Source organism: Crocodylus porosus, unplaced genomic scaffold (genome assembly GCF_001723895.1).
Source record: "Crocodylus porosus isolate Cpor-Errol unplaced genomic scaffold, CroPor_comp1, whole genome shotgun sequence".
NCBI classification, from domain to species: Eukaryota; Metazoa; Chordata; order Crocodylia; family Crocodylidae; genus Crocodylus; species Crocodylus porosus.
In genome coordinates this window covers 21,847,705-21,869,451 of record NW_017728951.1, presented here as the reverse complement: position 1 = coordinate 21,869,451, position 21,747 = coordinate 21,847,705, and the positions used below count along the sequence as shown (strand labels likewise).

Genomic DNA, 21,747 nt, shown 5'->3' with positions numbered 1-21,747 from the left:
AGTTCAGAGCTGACCCCTGTTAGGTGTACAGAATAAAGATCCGTGACCTCTGCACATCTCTGCTTTGAAACGCAGCCACCTCTGCTTGGAAACATGGCCCTTCTCTACCACCCCACAACGATGCTCCGTCTTACTGGACAAGATGAGGCTGACTGCAGGCTAGAGTCACAGTGAACACTGTTCTTGTGTGTCATTGAACGCTCCTTTTTAGGAGAATTTCACTTTGAAACTTTGGGTTTCCCTGCATTTCTTGCATTTTGGAAGCAATTCAGGATTTTACCCTGCATCTCACTTTATTTTTAACAGGATTCCTATGTCCCCCCAGATGTATGGGAATGATCCCTTGCATTGGCCCTCAGTTAGGGTTAGACACCTCAAAATAATCATCCCTCTGGATTGTGTGTTCTCTGCTGCCACTGGATGCCTGCAGAATATGGGACAAGGGCACTTACAATATACAAAGGAGGCTGACTTGCAACTCAAAGCTATCAGAAAAGTTGGAGAGGACTGCATGCTATGTAAGCCCTGACACTTAGTCCTCATTGCTGCTAGCTTATCTTGTGCATGGTTGTATCACAACACTGCACCGCACCGAACAGGTAATATCTTTTCTGACTGCTGCTAGTCCCTGATAGGACAGGACAAGGGAGACTCACTCTTATTCAATTCGACATCTGCATTCTTAAATACAACCAAACAAAAAGCACGTGGGGTTTGAAGTGCGTGCCTTGCCCAGAAGGTGGTGCTGTAATACTCCGTATTGGCAACCGAAATGGGAGAAAAACGCTTATAACAGATTTTTCCTTTGAAACTTTGGATGAGCCATTTCGTTACGACAGCTCTTCATCTGGCCCACAGAAATGGTCTTTGCTCTGCGATAACCTTCGTATGCATGGGATTATTATGAAGAGCATAATCTATGCAGAGAACCTTAACTGAAAAGCTGTAGCAGGCTACATTATTTTAAAGAATTAGAGAGAGAGTTTAAGAGCCTGGACAATTTAAACCAACCTACTGTGATGACTCTTAGCTGGCGAAAGCTAGAGAAGTGGCTCTCCCTCAGAGCCCATTGTACACGAATGTCTCTAAGTGGTTTAAATCTTATCATCATACCCTCTTGATCCTTCATTCCTCCTTTCTGGTCCACTTTGGGCTTGTTAAGTGGTGCAAGCGGTCTTAAACTATGCTTTCTCTGCCTGGCAGAGGGAGATGGGCATTGCCTCTAGGAAAGGGCATGGCTAAAATAGCCCTGCATGATAATCCTCTCTGGGCCCTGTTAGGAGCTGGCATAATTTGAACCGATGTCATACTATTCTCCCCTGACCCATGGACAAGCTCTTGCCCGGAAGTCAATGAAGGGCAGCTTACCCTTTCCAGAAAGCTGAGCAAGCTACTTCCTCACTGTACTGGAGTAAAAGCATGCACATGGACAGTTGCTCTGGAAAACCTGCTGGACTGTACATCCAGATGCTTGCTAACCCTGCTGTCCCTTGTTTGTACCCATGCTTTTTGGCTCCTAAAGCATCATGCTCACAGACTTCAGGTCAGGAGAGTGGTGGGGTTTCAGACATACGGGTGTATGAAATCAGCATTTCTTACTGGCCGCAGTCTCAGCATGGCTGCATTGCAATGGGTCAATCTTTCCCCAGGCCAGGTACACGGAGCCCAGGCATCTCAACTCAGGCCTATGAACAGTGGGGTCGTACATCCCCTACGAAGGTCAACATCATAATACCTATGTCCCCTTGTGGATGTAGCCCACAGTGACTTAGGAGCCCAGGACACTTAGACAAAATTTGACTTTTTATCTTTAACAAAATAATGCTACAGTGGCCCTGGTTTTGGTAATGCTTCCTAACCTCCACTAACTAAAGAAATCTCATCCAAGCTTGCTGGCCACCGAGCCATTAAGCACAAAGGGCTGAGCAAAACAAGTGCATTGTCTCTTCCACATGTGGCGTGCATAAGAAATCAGCCATCGTTGTATCACGTGGCCTCGTTAGTTTGCAAACAAACACATCACACTGACAACTGTCCCTATGGACTCTCCCTCTTGTCATACAGCACTGATTACAAAACCTGCTTGCACACGGCTGTCAGAAGGTCCCCTGAAACATTACGACCAAAACAGCTCTCCATTTGTTTCCAGTGACCTTTACAAAGACTGATGAAGTGTCCCTGGCTCCAGTTCAGCTGCCCTTTCTATACCCAGGAGCGTGGACAAGAGGCTCAGAATAAGCAAGGTACTGGGCTTGCCCTCAGCAAACCTGATAGAGCTCTTTGTCTGCAATCGGGCTATGCATTGTAGTGCTATGCAGCACACAGTGCTGTACGCAGAACTCGAACGCAGGACCTGCAGCCTGCCTTTGCAGGCAAAGCCTGGCCCCATGACCTGAAGGGCAAGCTTCACTTGTTCAGCCGCTGGAGAAGGCGCGTAGCACCATGCCCATCCTCAAAGGCACAACTGGCCGGTGCCGCGCTCTGCGTGGTGGCAGCACATGGAGATTTTCTGCTATAGGCAGACATCACCCCCTTTTTTGTTGCTGGCAAGTGGCTAAAACCACACCAATTTTTCAGCAACATAAAATGGAGGTGATATCTCCCGTACCCCCCGCACCCATACCAGGGGCACCTCTGAGGCTCTGCTCTTGCCGCTGCTGCAAAAGTGCAGGGTGTGGGGGTGTGGGCAGGTGGACATGTGGACACTGAGATTTCACCAGTTCAAGGAATAACTTGGTCGCTCCCACAAGAGAGGGAACCTCTTTCTTTTTGCCAGGCCAGTTGGCAACTGTAGACTGCATGTTCTTGCTGTTTGCTTGTGGATATTAAGTGGGGGGTGGTTTCCAAATGGGACTCATTCTCCTAACTCCTTATATTGTGCTTGACAATCTCACCCCAAACCTATCACGAAGAGAGGAGGTATATGTTCCACCAAAATCCCTCCCTGCAGTTTCGAATGGCTACAACGCGGTTGGCCAACCTGTGGTATGGGCAGCTGCTGTATGTGGCACATGGACCCCAGATGCTTACTAAAAGGGGGCACCGAACTGGAGGCAGGGGTGCTTAGGCAAAGCAGAGTGGGGGCAGGACATACAAGCTGCACTTGCAAGGGGAGTTATCGGGTATCAGCATCAAGAACCAGGATAACCCTTCGTTGGCCCTGTGGTCACCATCCAATTCAGGGTTTTGTAGCCATGCTCTCCATATAAAACAGTAGCGGTTGTGTTAGCTTGGCTCTTGGCGCTGACACCTCTCCTCCAGCAGTGCCTTGCTCTTTTTCAGGTCCTGTAGCCAAAGGCTGGAGCCCTGCTCTCTCCCCAGGCCACAAATGATCAGATATGCCTTGTAGGGGGTGAGGATCAGCGCAGCCCTTGGGGAACGGATGGAACTGAACTTGTAGCATGCCAGCCAAAAACGCTGGCCACCACTGGTCTCTAGGACTGTACTTCTCTTCTGTGTCTCCATGCTCTGCACAGTGAACCACATCCTCCACCCAAGGGACAGCTGTCTTTAGGGTGGGCAATGTAATCCAATGTTGCAAATGGTATATAAAACTTGCTGAATGCTATGGCAATCTTTGAAGGAAATATACTGTGCAGGAAGGTGTTAGGTGTTAATTAGAAACAATGCTTTCCATTGCCATGGTTTCAGCAATCACATCATCTCTTGGAAATAACATTCATGTTTAAAAAAAGAAAAAGAAAAAAAAAGGTCCACAAATGAGAAGCCTGCATATGAACTGTGCAGAAATGGAGGAGATTGCATAGGTAAATCAGGACTTCGTAGCTTGGGCTAATTTTTAATAGAATAAGAAGGAAAAGGTGTGAGTTCGGAACGAGAATCAGGTATCTTTGGTCTTTAAACCAAAGCTAGTTGACATATCAGGAGGTTTAGGAAAAAGGCAGGCAATCAGTTGGAAAGATATCATTTTCCTTTTTTTTATATATTCTCTAATGTCAGGAATCGTGGTCCCAGAGTGAGAGAGAAGCTGAAACGCATTTTTCTTCCACCCAGGAATGGCTGCATTTCAGCAAAAGGCAAGTGCTCCCTCTGTACCTATGAGCTGAGATTTTTAAAGGGGACGAGCAACTCTGCGCAACTCCCTTTGGGGAGTCTCAATTCAGACATCTGAAAGGGAGCTGATTTTCAGAAGGTGCTGAGCACTTCCCCTCTGAAAATCCGGCTTCTTGAAGGCATTTCAAAGTAGGTCCCTGAAATTCAAGGCATGTGGGCTTCCAATCCATACTTAACAGGATGTAGTTGAGCCATTATAGAGGTGTTATATTCCTCTTATGGGTCTCAACCTGGGGGAGAACAAAGGTTCATTCATTCGTTGCCTCAGGAGGTCTCCTAGGCAGAGAAGTCAATGCATCATCTCTAAGGGGGGGAATGGTTCTTATCAGGTATGTCATAAGCCAACAACAGTAATAACATACAAGTTACATGTAAGTACAGGACAGCGTTGTCAGATCCCAGGCTGTTGTCCACTTGCACAGCTACTCGGAATATGCCCACGTTCTGGTAGACGTGCTTGATCCCATCCTCCGTCGAACTGAGGTTGGCGTACGACACAGCAATGCCGTCTCCGAAATCCACCTGGATGATCGATCTCTGGAGGTCTCCCTGCAATGATGCAGAAGGGGAGAGATGCACAGGATGAGTGAGAGACCAGATCCTGTTCCCAGCAAAGTCGCTGTGAGTTTTAAGGGAAGAAAGATTGAATTAAGACAGCTACCAGGTGCAGTATCACGGAGGGGACAGGACAGCTCATTGGCTTTGCAAGAGATTGCAATCTCTTTTACTCCTCAGGAGTGATAAGGAGGTTTCCTGTAAATGCCCTCAGGTGAGAGCTGGTCAGCTTGTCTGTTTGGAAGTGGCTGGCCACTGTTTCCTGCCTCATACAACCCACCCACACAGCTGACACAATTGAGATCCATGGTGCTATGACTTGAATAACGTTGGACCTTTAACTCCCTTCCTCTGGCCCCAAGCTGACCCTGTAGAGTGGACAGAGGTTACACCTGGCACAGCAAAGCCAAGGATATTAAGTCTCCCAACCTGTCCATCCAGCATTTTTTTTGTGTGATCCTTAGAAGCAAAAGGCAATACACACCAGTAAAATCCACCATCAAGGACATGCCTGTACTATGCAAGTGCAGGGAGTCTATTACCTGGAGAAAGCCCGTTATAGGTTTTGCTACTCTGTGCTAGCAAATCAGCTTGCTTTTTTGCACCTCCAAACACAGCATCCAAGATACACAGCCTAGAGCTCTTTGGAAAAGCAAAGGCAGTGAAAATGAACAATGCTGACCACCTAAAAACCAAGGGAGTTGGCGGCTTTGTTTCTTTACGTATCACTTTACCAACAAGTGGTTTTTTAATAAGGCAGCGCTCTTTGAAAAGAACATGGGGAGGGAATGTGATTTATGCACACGCTCAGCGGGCTTGCAGAGAGGGCCTGTTTCTCGAGCTCTGGAAACATCAAGTGAATTCTCTCGTGTTGCCGTATGTGACAAAATCCCTTCCAACGAATGATACACGCAGAAATAGCAGTAGCTGCCATAGAGCAACAACCCAGGTGGGAGGTTGTAACTCACCTTGGCTGGAGGCATACTTGTGACTTAAAGCCACAAATGAAAGTGCCCCGTGGTGGGCAGGTTTGGACGACGGGGTGATACAAGCACACTTCCCTGCTGCTGTTATAGATCTGTTATGCAGTCTGGTGTACAGAGCAGCTGCCACTTCATGCCTCCTTTGTCTGGAAGGATGCTGTTAAATGAACAGCTGGGGGAAGTTCACAGAGCCGGGATGATACTTTGATTCTGTTCCCTTATTTTTTCTAAGGTGCAATTTTTTTTTGGCTGCCTTCCTCCAAGATACCAGCACATGCTCCTGTTTTCCAGCAGTTATAAAGGTTTTCTGGGAGTGGGGCATAAAATGACATCTTGAGCTTGAAACTTTCATACTTGTTCTCAACGGACATGTTTCTTTTTTCAGGGGCCAGGACCGATGCGGTTAATAAAAATCTGTTTGCCTGTACTGCAAGTACCAGGCTTGAGATAGGAGAGAAAGGGCTACGTTCTTGGGCTTGCCACTTCTCTCTGGGCCTCATTTCCCCATTTCTATAATGTGGATAAAAATACTTCCTGCTTCTTGAGGGAATTGTGAGGATAAAATCATTGTACCTGCGGTGATGTACCACTTTGATGACACAGGCAATGTTAGGACATAGAAAAGCCCAAGTGTCCCTTACATGTTAAGGCAAGTAGCAGCCCCATTTGGCTAACTCTAAAATGTGTTTATAAATACATGGGAGTTAAGGATATGGTCTATGAATTAAAATGTCCTAGACCTTAAATGCTGGAGGCTGCAAGTGGGAGAGAAACAGTGGGGGAAAAAAACACTGGCGAGACCCAGTTCACTCTTTCAACATCTACTCTCTGCCCTGTGGGTGCAGACAGAAGTGACAATTGTCCCCTGATCTGGCCACAGATAGTGGTCAATAGCTGTGACCAAACACAAGTGCATGGCTGCAGGCTGCTTCAAAAATGGCCAATCCGGTGCCACTGCATGCAGGGGCGGGGGAAGACATTTCAAAACAGTGTGTCTCTGTAACTTGTGTCTGTGCTGCCTCTCAGCCAGCCGCTGTTTTCAGAGTGGGAGCGGGGAAAGGGAGTGGAGGGAGTTCGGTCCGTGGTTTTTTCATCCCCTGCTGGAGGATGGGCTGGGTGTATTGGAGCATGCCACCCCACCCCAAGCTGAGGGGGCTCCAATTCATCTATCCCTCTCTCCAATGCCTGCTGGGGACCTAGATTGAGCTCCCTTTCCCCACTGCCTTTCTGAAAACAGTGCAGGCTCCCAGGAAGCTGGCTGGAAGGAGGGGCCTTGCTAGAGGAAACCTGCTGCAAGCTCACAGCCAGCAGCTAGATTCCCCTCCACCCTGGAGCCCACATTGAATTTCTGTTTGGTCCAGGGGATCTTGAAACTCAGAAAGCTTCCTGCAAAGCATTCTCAGCTACAGCATGGAGCTGCACTTCTGTCTGATACGGGATACGGGATACTGGGCAACATGGATCTATGGTCTGACTCGGGTGCATCTACTTGTGCAATTGCCCTGACACAAGAAACTCCAGCATGGTTCACACCAGGCTCAGCTTCTTCCGTGTGCAGCGACTGCATGTGCGTCCAGGCTCTCATTAATTTGTGCCAGGGCGGAGTAGTCCCAGGCTGGAAGTGGGGTTGGGAGGTCAGCCCCAGATCTAGCCAGCAGGCAGCCCCCACACTGTAGCACCCTCCAGCCCCGGTCACCATCTACAAGAGCACTTCGGTGTTATAAACTACTACACTGTAGGATAGAAACTACTACACTGTAGGATGGTACTTGTCCTGGATGGTACTATCCCACAGCAGAGTTAATTAATTAGCTAAGCCTTAATATGGGCACGCGTGTAGATGGTGACTCTTTACCAAACTAGACTTTACTGGAGCTGGACTGTTCTCAGTGGGGACAGATGACGAGACAAGGAGCAATGGGCTCGAGTTGCAGCAAGGCAAGTTTAGGTTAGATATTAGGAAGACTTTTCTCACTAGGAGGATAGTAAAACACTGGAATAGGTTACACAAAAAGGTTGTGAAACCTCCATCCTTGGAGACTTTCAAAACCCAGCTAGGCACAGCCTTGGCTGGGATGATGTAGTTGGGGCTGGTCAAGCTTTGAGCAGGGGGTTGGACTAGCTGTGACCTCCTGAGCTCCCTTCCAACCCTTATTTTCTATGCTTCTTCTGAAGACCTAATTAGTCCACTCCACAGTAAAGCGCATGTGTAGATGCATCCAAAAAGTGTCAAGTCTTACAATCTTACATGAGGCTTTGTTAGACGCAGCGGCACCAGGAATTTGAGACAGTGGATGGAGGAATGACAGGACTGTATAGGAAACCTTTTCAAAGAGCCAATCCTCTGTAGGATTAATGTGAAATATAAGAAGAGAGCTCACTTCCTAATGTTAGACTTTCTCCCTCGACTTATTTCTGTGGTGGCCACCAAACCCACTGTAATTCCCATTACTGCACATTTATTTAGTACTGGATTATACAAGTACTAAATAACTGCACAGTAACCACTGCACAGTAGCGTCTCATGTGGACGTGCCCACTGAGTCTGAATTTGCTCCTGGATTATAGAACAACTTCAGGGCCAGGCAATATTTAGATTTCAGCATCTCCTCTCAGAGTGCCCCATGGAGAAAAGACGCTGACAGAGACATCTCCTTAAAATCTAATTGGGGAACCCCAGCTGCCACTTCTCCGGTCTCTTTCATTCCTGGTTGCCCTTTCCCATTTTGCTTTTAAAGTCTTTGAACTGGAAATGAGTTTTCCATTAAGCGAGATTCAGGCTGTAACACATTTTGGAAAAGGCCACATTTTGAAAAGCTGACATTTAAAATTTGTAGTTGAGGAACGAGGAAGGGGGGGTATGGGAATAAAGCAGCAACCTGTGCCTTGTCACATGGCTTTATCTGTACCAGGTCCATCGCAGATGGAACGGTAAGAGAAAGCCGGCTGACAAATTAAAGCCCTTTCCCATGTCTCTGGGAAACAGATCCGTGGCCAGCCTGCCGTGCTGTGCCCTGGCTCAGCAGCTTGAAGGTGCTGTATTACAGAGAGTGATTTTTTTGCAGTATGAAAAATATATGAAAAAAACCAAAAAAAAGCCTTTTTGATAAAACCTTTCCTGTAGCTTTTCCTAGCTTGCACTCATCAGGTTGACAAGTGTAATGGATGGTTTTCTGAATCAACGGAGTCTGGTTGGAGCAGACAGCAAACTCCCTGTACTTTCTCTGCAGCTACGAATAAGATCACAGGAAAGTCCAGCTGGATGGGACCTCACAAGGTCATCTAGTCCAGCCCCTGCTCAATGCAGGATCATCCTTAACTTGTCCATCCCATCCAAGCGTCTGTCTAACCTGCTCTTGAAAACTTCCAAGGGTGGAGATTTCACAGCTTCTCCAGGCAGCCCGTTCCAGTGCTTGGCCACTCCCTGCGCTAGGCCAAATCCAAGTGTCTTGGATACACAGCAGCTTTGACCATCAAAACTAGAAGTTTTAATACCAATTCTCTTAGGACACCAGGGAAAATTTGCCAGGCAACTTCAGGTTATGGATCTAAGTCCCACCTCTGTATAGTAATCAAACCAGGTTATGATGCTGGTTATAACGGCTAGAATACCAGCAATCCACCTAGTGCTCTTGGTGGACATTACAAATTGGTTTTAATGCATGTATCAACACATAACGTGATGCATCCTGGAAAAGTTGCAGGCCAATCTCCAAATAAGCCTCAATCCAGCAAACAATTTAAGCATGTGGTTAAGTTGGAGCAGGTGCCCTCTTGACCACAGTGCATTGACACCTGTGGCACAGCTGAGACTTAAACACAGATTGTCCAAATCCCAATGCTGCACCGTGAGACACAGAATTGTTTTCAGGTTTCAAAGCGCGTCTGTTGTTTTATGATCTGTTTTCATACCCACACTATTGCTTAAGAGAAAGCTGCACATGGGAATCAGCTCCTTTTCCAGGCCAAATGTTCCTATTTCTTGCAGCTGACATGATTCGAACCAGTTCTCGGGATCTTCTTATATCACGGTTTGCTAAGAAAAACCAACTCTGCTTGTAAAATATTGTTATCTTGTGATTACCTTTATGTTGCCAGTGGTATTTTGGTCTACAAGAGATTGTGGCTCGTTCCAATCAATTTAATGGGGATGCCGCCTTCCAACTTAAATATCATCCAGATGGATTTAATCATGAATATTCCCTATTAAGTGCTAGTCTTTGTATGGAAATTAAAATATTAAAACAATGAGACGCAGCTTAAAGGTCTTAATTTTAGTGTCATGCTTCAGATTTAATTTTAAAGTCTTCAATTATACATTGACTTGCACCTCTTTTTTTTCCGTATAGATGTTTAAAATGGATTTAATTATCCTCTGCAACAGGCAGGAAACTGCTTATGTTGGATTGTGTGTCTGAATGAATCTGCCTTGCGTATGCTTTATTCAGATTGGCCCATTCCCCATCCCCCTTCATGCTCCACCATGGTACTTGTCCTGTTGACCTTGAAAAATTTCCATCTGATCCTAAAGCCAGACTATGGAATATTTCCTAATATTGTTCCACCTCAATGAGGCAATTATGCATCAGCTTAACACAAACTTCTGCTTGAACTCCATCCTGATTCAGCCATGTACTGAAGCATATTCTTAATTACTTTGCATGGTTATGCCAATTGAGGAGCCTTCCAAACGTCTTTAAGAGAGAATATGTTTTCTCTTGCACCTAAAATGTGGTTATCAGATTTCATGTGTGCCCTTATACCAAGTTAAATAGGACCGCTCTAACCACTAAGTGCAAATTCAGCCTAGGATCTGCAAAGTAAACTACGGGTATGTCCACATGGCACAAGGCAGCGTTAAGCAGAGCTACCCGAGTGGGCCCCGCACACGCCAGCCTCCAAACCTGAAGCACTACAGCTGCATTGACATAGCACAGACTTTGCTTGCCAGAACCTGGGTGTAAAACCACACAAATATAGCTGCAGGAGCGCAACACACATGGGCTGAGGAGTTTATCATGTCATAGGTAGGTCATAAAGGCTAAAGAAAGAAACCACTTTAATCTCCATTTGCAAGCGAGGGAACTCGGACACACACAGGTTGGAAGACTTGCTAAAGTTCACCTGGGAAGTCTGCAGTGAAGTTGGGAGCAAATTCAGAACTTGTCATTTCTGTTCCATTGCCTTACACAAGATCAATTTTCCTTGCCCATTTGCAAACAACAACAACAAAAACCCAATGTTACCCTAATGTCACTTCATCTTTAGTCTTAGCAGCATAAAATAGAGGCAAACCAAGGCTTTCTCCCAGTGGAGTGATGCTGGCGAGAGGAGAATCAGGCCCTGAATATCAAAGCTTTTTCGCTGTCATTTTATCGAGATAAAAAATAAATTAGCTGAAGCAATTTCTGTATGAATTATCTGTAATGAAACAACCAAAGCCCAGAACCTCTCAGCCCTTAATGTATTTACCATCCATTTGCTCAGCAAAGATGTATGAGCAATCGGGTGAGACAAGTTTTAAAGCTATTCTGTTAGAAAGTGTTGTTCCCAAGGCCACTGATTTTAGCACCACTTCAGAAGCAATTCTGAAAATGCTACAAGAGTCTGATGTTCCTTATGCAAACTGATTGGTTTTGTGACAGACGGGCTGCATACATGAGCGAGCACGGGGTGGGGTGGAGGGAGAAAACCCCACTGAAACACAGGCTGTTTAATGAAGTGCTTGTACCTTGTGCAGGGCACTTGCTAAACTCATCGGGGGGTTGGGACAAAAAAAAACTTCAGCTGGGAAATTTTCTTGTAGCTGTAAGAAAAAAATTATTCATTCACAGCCACAAGTAAAATCTGTTGCAAGGGTATGAAATGGCTCTCTCACTGAATGCCTGAGTCTATCTGGAGTCAGCCCTATGCAGTTTACTTTGTCTGGGAGACAATCCTAAGTCATTGAACCTTGTTGGGTCGCATACACCGAGGAGCACCTTGAGACAAGGGAATGATCATGTCCTAAATTAAACCAATTTGGTCCTAAGGGGGAATGGAGTTTGGGCAGCATTAATCTCCCAACAGGAAACTGGAGACATCAAATTGGGTCTTAAAAAACCCACAAATTAAGAGATTCAGACAGAAGGGCAGGCGAGGTCCACTGGGTAGATGTGATATCTTTTATTAAACCAACTGAGCAGTTGGAAAAAAAAAGTTCTTGGCAAGCTTCAGGTGCAATCAACCTTCTTCAGGCATGGGGAGTCTCTGCTGGTCTGAGATCTCCAAGGGATGAAAGAAGCTTGAAGTGTGACAGGAGGTCCATGAGAAGGTCAGAGAGAAGGAAAAATTCAAATGGACTTGTGCAGAAGAAGAAAGCTGGAGGAGAACACGAGGCCTGCTTCATAATTGAAGAATTGTGTTAAGTGGGTGGCCAGGCAAGGAGGAAGAACAGCTGCTCTACAAGAGGAAGAGTCCATGATCCAGAGGTGCAGGGACACATATCTAGATGCCTTAAAGGCACTTACGGCAGCCAAAAGAGCACTGTAGAATAGGGAGGAAACTGTGGTGGAGGAATCCCTACCCCTGCCTTATTGTGCTGGCTACATCTTCTTGTGGCTACATGTCTCTTGGGCTGGCTAAAGTCAGGAGTAGCGTTTTTCTGAATGTCTATCTGCTAGCTATCATGTCTCCCTGAGGTGCCAAACTGGAAAATCAGAGCACCCAGAAGACTGGAGCTGTGGGGATGGGCGTATTTAAGGTACTGCTTACCCTGGTATTAGCACTTGCCCAGGGAAACTAGGATTCACAGATTCATAGATGTTAGGGTCAGAAGGGACATCGGTAGATCATCGAGTCCAACCCCCTGCTCTGGGCTGAAAAGAGCGCTGGGGTCAGATGACCCCATCCAGGTGCATGTCCAGTCTCCTCTTGAAGACCCCCAAGGTAGGGGAGAGCACCACCTCCCTTGGCAGCCCAGTCCAGTTTGGGATATATGGATCCCATTTCTGAGAAGGTGACAAACAGAAAGTGTGTGCCAGGAAGTGTGCCAACAGGGGCAGGAAGAGGCCATTCTGCCGCCTGCTCACGCAAAGAGCACACGGGTCCAGCGTGATGGGATGAAAAGACAGGGGTCTGGTGAGCATCGAGCTGGAGAAAACTCTCCCTGGGCTGTGTGATGCTGTCATTTCTCAGTCAGTCCCACGCACAATGAAACCCCCACCTGGTACTAAAGCAATGTAAATGTTAAGCCATTCTGATAAACATTTATTGATGGCCTCTTGCTGCTTTCTTCCACGTCACTGACTACATGCAAAGGCAGATGAATTCAACTGGGTGAAATCGTTCCCATAATTAGACTTTTAAGGATGTTTGTTTCAAGCTGAGTTTTATTAACATTTTTGGAATAACTTATTCATAAGCTGCTCCTAAGAAACATTTAAAAGTAGCCAGAAAAAAAAAAAGGTGACAGGAAAACTGGTGGGCAGACGCATCCTGGAATACTTATGCTACATTAGAAAATGTTTTTTGGTTAAGATCAATCATGTTTGTTATGACGCTACCACTTGTAATTTGTCTCCAGAGAAACGGCATAAGGGCACATAGAAAAAAAATAGGTTTATATGCTCGGCAAGTGTAAATTAGATAAGCTCCATTAAAATCAATGGAGTAACAATGCTGAGTTATGATTTGGACCACAGAGGCTTCCTCCCAGGTCTTGAGAAGAATGGACAGGCCCTCGTGAGGTTCTCCCGTTCGTTTGCTCTGTTATTGTCAGTCACAAATTGGTGTTCAGTAAGATTCCTCCATCCTTGGCATATCATCACAGCCTGTTTTTGAACTGCTTTCCCTTGCTCCTCTTTGTACATCCTCCACTGACACGGCTATAGTATCAGGCAGATGTATTCCAGAAGGCTGCGTTTGAGCGCCACTGTGAAGCTAATGGGACCCAAGACCTCCAGGGCTCTGATGCCCATTGTGTGTTTATAGGGTGACTCATGTTCTTCACTGCTGGTGCTTGCCATTCCCTCTTTTTCATAGTCATCCTGTATATTAAAGTTAATCCCCTTTTTCAGGCAGCTTCATGAGTTGGCATACAAAGGCCTCTCTTCTCCCCAGTCTCAGGTGGCTCCAGACATAGGGTGACTAGACCTAGAAAATCAACAGCTGTACAGATCTCAGAAGTCTCTCTCCTTTGCTCAGCAGCTTTAAGATTTCTATGAAATCTATGAAATGTCTTTCTTGCTCCTATTCTTGCACATGGTGCACCGCTGTGGCTGGGAGCGCGGTCAGCTGATGGGGCTCCCAGCCATAGGGGCAGACCCTGCTACATGTGCAAATTAAAGCTGGATACATACCAGCTCTAAAGTTATTAAACATTTTCTGGCACTAGCTGGTCGGGCTTTTGAAGGCACGATAGTTCATTAGCACATGCAGCCAGTCTAAATGAACTGCACAATTAACTGCATGACCTGTGCAACATGTAGAGTGGGACAGGGGGGTCCTCAGTCACATGCCTTTGAGCATAATCACACATGCATGCACACATCATTTGACCCATTTTGATGTTCTTCATTCTCTCCTCTTCAGCACAGACTGGGCAGAATACAGCCTGTATTAGCCCTAAGTCTTGTTTGTGTTACTGCATATGCTTCTGCAGATCAGACCAAAATGAAGTAGGGAAAGGTCTTATTTATGATACCTACCTTTTGCCTGCATTGGAAGGAACTGAATTTAAGGTATGCAGACAACTTTTGTAGCAATGCATTTATTTTGGTATGAGGAGTATTCTTTTTAATGAAAAGTCTCTTTAGGATGAAGAGGGAATAGACCTTTTGGGCATGCCCAGATTGCTCTGGACCATGCTAGACAGCACCACGATGAAGTCTGGTCCACATGCTAACCCTGAAACAGATGTCATGTAACAGCCTTAGAGCAGCTCTGGGTAAATGCTGATGAGTAGTATTCAAGACAGATCATGCTTACTGGCTCTGCTTCTTAATTTTCAGCTAAGGATTTACAAAAATACCTTTTTGCTTCATTTTTCAGTGGCAAGGAGTGGGGGAGGGAAGGAGGAATTTTTTGTTTCAGAAACTAAGCTTGTTCTGGAAGCCGGGCACTTCCTACCCTGCCATGCTGCTGCTGAAAGGCTACCAAAGCCCGCTGGCCGGTGCCTGTGCCATTTTCTAAACCTCCTCCAGGATGGGGATGAAATACTAAGCTAGAGTTTGAGTCCCACATTCCCTCCCTGCACCTGTTCAGCATGCATCTGCTAATGCATGATAAAGTGCAGTTAGCCTTGTTGATCACTTTGTCACATTGACAAGTCATGTTCATCCTGGAGTCAACTATGACTCTGAGATCCCTTTCTGCTACTGTGCTGCTGAGAAGGTCATCCCCCAGCCTGTAAGTGGGGGATGACCCACCAACCTCGGGGGTCTTCAGAAGGAGACTGGACAAGCACCTGGCCGGGATCATCTGACCCCAGCGCTCTTTTCTGCCCAGGGAAGGGGGTTGGACTCGATGACCTACTGAGGTCCCTTCTGACCCTAACATCTATGAATCGTCTTATGTTACTGAGAGTGTGTCCACATTACAACATATCTGAGCTTGTTCATGTACTAGGAGCAGTCTAGTAATAGCGACATGGAGTTTGATGCAGTCTAATTCACCCTCCTTCTCTGTATGGTGCCCATGCTACCATAGTCAGACTGCCTTTGATACACACATTAGCATGGTGATACACAAAGTACATGGTGGTTAAAAACCGTGCTAATAGCTTATGGCACACTGTTATTAGGCTAATGCACCGTAAGCGTCACAAAATAACCATGCACCGGAGCTACTGCACAGTAATTCTAGTTACTGTGCATTTAGTTAGTACTTTATTAAGCAAGTACTAAACTACATGCACAGATCTAAGGCACATTAATGAATGTATAGATGTACCTAGTAAATACCTGCTGCTGGCATAGGTCAGACCCAGGAGGCCACATAAAAATAGACCCTACCTCCTCCAGTTGCACCAAGAAGGTAACGTTGTGCCCTTGCTCTGCTGTCAGCTTGCCATCTGATGTGACAATACGAAGTCCCCGCGGGGCCTTCCCAGGACACTGCTGTGGCTTAGCTGTATACTGTTCTCTCACGCCATCGGTGCAGTTGTTAGACACAACTTTCCTGTACCTGCAATGATAAAGCTCTATGTACATGAAGAGACACAGCCGTGCCCCGTGGCAAGTCCCTAAGTCAAACCAAGCACAGGGAGGCATTCCCACATTTGCTTTGTGTCTGAAACTTAGGAGTAAACCAGCTTTTAAATACTCAGCAGGTAATTGGCCCAGTCTGACAGGCTGCTGGCCTGTTGTAGACATGCAGAATAAGTTGCCTTTTCACTTGACTACAGCATTCTCCTTCATTGCTCCCTTAACGTGTTGCGTGGTATAGGTAGGCGTGCCATCAGCTCTCATCCTGAACCCCAGCCTATCTGCTTCTACTCTGGAAAATGATTGGAGAGCCTTGCTTCACATTTTTTATACTTGTCACCCAAAGATCTCAGTGCTTTTCAGAAGCATTTATTATGTCCTGGATCATTTCAGCGAGCTACACTACATATCTGCATATCCATTTTTCCTATAGGTAAGCTCCAGTGTAAATGACGGTATACAGACACTGCAGAATAGATGAGGGACAAAGCCAGAATTACAATTAAGAAACCTAGAGTCCCACTTCTCTGTTCTACTACTTCATAAAATTTGCTGTCCAGATCCTAAGCTAAAGCTGGAGTATTTGGCCCAGCTCAGGAGTGCAGCTGACTTAAAAACACAGCTGTATAGTTTGGGGCCACCAGGGTACTGATCTGAATACAAAGCAGAGAAGCCTAAAGCTTGCTGCATCTTGCACCAGATGCTGAGAACATACAGTACAACATGGCAGTTGAGGACCATTAGGTATTTTTAGGACTTGTGCAAAGCTGGAAAGCAGGACTTCTTTTTTTCCCCATGCATCTGAAAAATGGTGATTCTCTTCGATGAAAAATGCAACATAAATATGTCAGTTATTACATTTTTATCACAAAGGAAAGAGAATATGAAAACAGGCTTTTGACCTTAACAAAGGCTAGTCAGTAGAGTGCAGCAGAGTTGTGTTTATCCAATACACAGCACACAGTAAATCTCTCAAGAAATTTTTTCCTTTCCTCTGTAAGATGCTGCGTATGTTGTTAACCCCAAGTCCCCTCTATTTAGTTTTTCTCTTTTAAGTGTGTTTTTGATGTTGTTACCACATTTCAAAGAGAAGATGTTGCAGTTAGAAATCAGAGTGTGCGCTGGAGCCATGGATGTGACAACAGTGTGTATATCAGAGCTGAAGAAAATATGCCAGAAAACTGGCCTGTTTTGAGCAACTAGCGAGCCCTTGAAAGGCACTTATGATTTTACGATGTGGACACACAGCCCCTTTACTCTGGGGTAATTTACTCCGGATAACTGCAGCATGTTTACTCTGTAGAAAAGATCGGCATGCAGCTGGCTCTCCCAAAATGTCTGCCTGAAATTGGTGCTATTACGGTATCCGGCCAACAGGTAACAGGCACTGGCACTAAGGAAATGGCTGCTCGTGGAGGGCAATTAATAATGTGAGCAGACATATGGTATGTACACTAGAGGAACCCTCTCTGGGTGCATCTACACATGCATTGACATGCCTTAGTTAATGTGCATTAAATCTAGTACCTCCAGGCACTTCTACACATGCTCCAGGGGTGGAGGGTGGGAGACGCTTTAATTAGAGAGGCTCTAAGAGCCTCTTGTGCTTCAGCATCCCTGCACTTCAAAAGGGCGGTGGGAGCATTTGAACTAAAGCTTGTTCAATGGTGTCGCAGGGACACTGATACACGAGATGTAGGAGGCTGCTGAAGCACGATTAATCGAGTCTGCTTTGAAGCGTCGGAGCAGCCTCCACACTTGTGTACAGGCACCCCCCATTGTGAGGTACTAAGAAAATGTGCAATAGCCTGTCTTGATGTGCATGAACTAAAGAACAAGGTTTTTAAATGACTTTTAATGCTCAGCAGCCTATTTTAATGTTTATTAGCCAAATAACATGGGTTTTTAGTGATGCTCTAAAGCCCATTAAAATAGGCTAATGTGCATTAAAGTGCATATGTAGATGCAACCTCTTCTGATGTGAATGTACTCCTGACTACCTCAAAAGTAACTTTAAGCCAGAGAGCTGCTGGTATTCAGAGTTACAAGAGAATGGTTGACAAGCAGATAGCAAGTCCTCACCCCTTTTTAGCTCAATGTTAGCTTCATGCTCTTACATCTTACATGTCCTTCATAATGCCATTTAAGCAGAAGCAAGGTGAAGTATCTAAGACTAGAGAACGATAGGGCTTTAGCCACCGCTCACTGAAGTCAGTTAACAGAACCTCATTTTCTTCGAACAACTGTGAATCAGAGTGGATTGTCAGTCTGGCTAAGGGCTGTACACTTGGGTTCCTTCAATTCACCCTTTTCGGGGGCCACTTACCCAGTGCTGTTGAGATAACTCTGTCCGAGGCTACAGTCTTTCGATAAGGAGGATGGGTTATACCAAAATGCTGGTAAACACCGGCCATTGCTGTGACGCTCATATCCGTAATCGCTGTTTTGTCAGAAAAAAGAAACAATTCAATGACAAAGGAACCAAACTTTAACCCTTACTCACTGCTACAGATGCACGTCTGTTTTTCTGAGCCTGGTGCATTTTCAACATTCAAAGGATGCAAAAAATGCAGCATTTGGGCTTCATTCTGGGGGCTTTTGGGGTGGAATTACCCTGAATTTACATGAATTTAAGCAGGAATGATCCTTTTGTTTTCAGTCCAGGTGGTTTGTGGATTATCAGTTGTATGCTCTTTGGTGTAGCATTGTTCTTGGGCCCCAAATAGTGAAGAAGAAATCAAAGCAAATTTCGATCACTGATGGCTCACCGAGACTTTAGAAACCAAAAATAATAATTCAATTGAGGCACTTTGGACATAATTTCACACAAGACCTAAACAAAATGTTATAGCTCTGGGAAAGCTGCAGCTGTTTGGTACAGAAAAACAGAAGATTGGTTTCCATTAGTTTGGAAAATGAGAAGTTACTGTAAGTTTGTGTGACAGAAAGGGGTGAGGATTCTTTTGGTGAAAAGTGGCAATTATTTTTTTCTTATAAATTTCCCCTTGGACCGTAACTGGACAATTACTGAGATAGTGTCTCTGTATCATCCTGCTACGATACTACAAATATTCTAACATTAAGCATTACGATTTTCTAAAGAGGCATATCCGTTCCACAACGCTCTCGCTCATTTGAATGTTTTGTGGAAATGTTCTTCCCAGGAGATCTTTGTGTTGTAAAATGCCAGTTCTTTGTACATAGTGGCCTGATAACAGCCACTTCAAGGAGGAGAAATGACTTAAAACATCAGGGTACATCATGACTATAATTAGCAGCAGCATCTTGCAACAGGCTTACGACCTTGAAATGAAGGAAACAGGAGAGGAGAAAGAGGCAGGGGAAGGCATTAGGGCTGTGTGAAGCTTCAGTCCCTGATTTGTTTTGGCGGAGATTAAGCCCGATTCGGTGACCGAATCTCCAAATCCAAATTAAATCAGAGGACCCTTTAATCTCTCTGAATCGAATCGGAACCCTCCAAATTGATTCAGAGAGATTTGGAAAGATTTCGGCAATTCAGACATAGACACAGCTTTAAATGTTTTTCCTACATATCTCTGGGTACCAGGCGGGTCGTGAATGCTGCAATGCTGGGGCGGATGGAGCGTGTCACAGAAGCGCGGGGTGGGGGGCTCCCCAGCACTCTTCGCAGCAGACCTGGAAGTGGACCAGAAGCACTTCCAGTCCACTTCTGGGTCCACTGGGGAGCATGCTGGGGGGCCCCTCTGTGCCCCCCTGGCTTGGTAACTGGTGCCTCCTGGGTCTGGGGGGGCACCTGGGGTCCCCCCATGGCTGATCACCAAGCTGGGGGGATGTGGGGAAAGGCCCCCCTGTGTGGTCACTGGCAGACCCGGAAGTGGACCAGAAATACTTCCAGTCCACTTTCGGGTTCGCTGCCAAACATGCGGGGGGGTGGGGGGATGCTCCTATGGGATGCTCCATCCACCCCAGCACTGCAGCGTTCATAAGCCATACCCGGTACCTCGAGGTAAGTAGAAAAAAACATCTAAAGCAGTGTCTGTGGCTAAATCTCTGATTCTCTGAATCAGCATCAAATCTTCAGATTCGGCCGAATTGAATCGGGGACAGTGATCCAAATCAACAAATTGAGTCACTGTCCCTGATTTGGGCCAAATCGAATGGGGCCCATTTAGCACACCCCTAGAAGGCATCAGGCTGCATGTAAACTGTATGTAGTAGGGTTGGCATGTTGCTATAGCCGTGATGGTCTGGGAAATATGAAAGACGATATTAATAGGTGTTAATATCTGGAAGAATTATTCCATCTACTTCAAGTTAAAAAAGAATTCATCCACAGCCAGTACAAAACCACTTCTGGGTGCACTTACTTCTGCTCTAGCCATGAAGAAGGGCACTTTGCCCAAAAGGTTGTCAAACATCTCTCCCAACTACACTGTTGGTCCAATAAAAGATATCACTCCAAACCCCTTGCTTCTTTGTAAACAGGATGAGTAATGAGAGTCAATGTGTTCTTGTAGCAACAACAGCTTTTGAATAAAGTGGTTATTTTGCTATAAGTTCCTAAGCTGGACGAAAAAGTTGGGGGGTGGGGGGAAGCACACAGATGCTGTGACACTCTTGTCAATTTTTTTTTTACCTGCATTAACATTAAAAGAAGTTTGATTCTTATCAGTGCAAATGTTTTCAACACTTTTGAAATTTTAAAGCTTTCTGAACAGCTTTATCACTGGACCAAACATGTGGGGGGGGGAAATAAGCATCCACAATTTCCACCACCATTTAGTCAGAATTCTAGCTAGATTTCTCATCAAACTTTTGCAACTGAATTTCAACAAGCTCTATCCCATGTGCTTTTCTCCCCTCTGAACCTTGAAGAGAAATGCTGATGGGAGATCTATAAAGCAGTAACTGAGAGTACAGAGATGACACTGAGCAAAGGAAAAATTAAGCTGAGTATGTCCTTACAATGTCGAGCTGACTCTGAAAGAATATTCTCTGAGGATATGTTTGAAGCCCCTGTGGTTGAGATATTTAAAACTGGATTCAAGAAACCAATTGAAAAATAATCCTGCCAGGAGAATGCAGTCCCGTATCAGCCAAGTGATGGACTAGGGGACCTAGAGTGGACTTTTCTGTCCTTTTCTGTCTTTAGCATTTGTAATTCTATTTCTAGGATGCTATTTCCTAACTCAATATTGTTTGATTGCTTTGGAAGAAAACACTTTTTCTATCCAACACTGCCATGTTCTTCCCTAATCATCCACAGTGGAAGGAGAATACAAGAGATACAGGAAATGCAATGTAATGAGAAGAAACTCCGTTTTGATTTGCTTAGAGAAAACAAATATTTATATACAAATGGGACCATGGTCCTCCTTAATTTGATTGTCAGCATGCTGAAACGTTGTTTCCGGAGTTATCATGTGTCACTGTAATTAAAAAGCTGTAGTGCTGTACACACGGCATGTGCTCTAATCAGTTAGGTGAAAAACAAAGCAGTGAAGCCTGTCTCAAAGGGGTTGAGCATTCAAAGCCCAATTTAATGCAGCAGCATTGGTCTATGATTTCTAGCCCTGCATACATGCATACGCTTGCCACAAGTTTGATTACTGCTGAAGCCATTTGGGTACAGTACCCAGACATCTGGACAGAAGGAGTCTGAATTAACTAGGTTTCACTGTGCTTGGATCGTATTCCTCCAAGTCACAGAGTGAAATTATGTGATGTTTCAGGGCAGAAAAAAAGTTCTTCTAAGCACAGAAATTCTACTGTGACATTTTTAGCTCTGCAAGGCTGTGCTGGCTCGATAAGGACATACAGAAATATTATACGAGTAAATGACATGAATTGCTCTTCCATATCTCTCTCAGGATGCACCGGCACCTCTTTCACCTCTGCAGTCTTGGAATCTAATGAATTTCTTGGCTCCAGTCTGATGCACACAGAGCACTGCCGATGACAACAAATTG

At 45.4% G+C, this 21,747-nt stretch overlaps 1 protein-coding gene across 1 annotated transcript in view; it reads right to left on the bottom strand.

Moving 5' to 3' along the window:
* The window catches only part of SORCS1 (sortilin related VPS10 domain containing receptor 1), a 283,918-nt gene that overhangs the window by 35,656 nt on the left and 226,515 nt on the right, over positions 1–21,747 (bottom strand). Inside the window, exons 17-19 of the mRNA XM_019555480.1 lie at positions 18,123–18,236; positions 15,605–15,776; positions 4,437–4,623 (exon numbers count right to left, since the gene is read on the bottom strand). Coding sequence (XP_019411025.1) covers positions 4,437–4,623; positions 15,605–15,776; positions 18,123–18,236 — 473 coding nt within the window. The remainder of the gene's footprint in view (positions 1–4,436; positions 4,624–15,604; positions 15,777–18,122; positions 18,237–21,747) is intronic.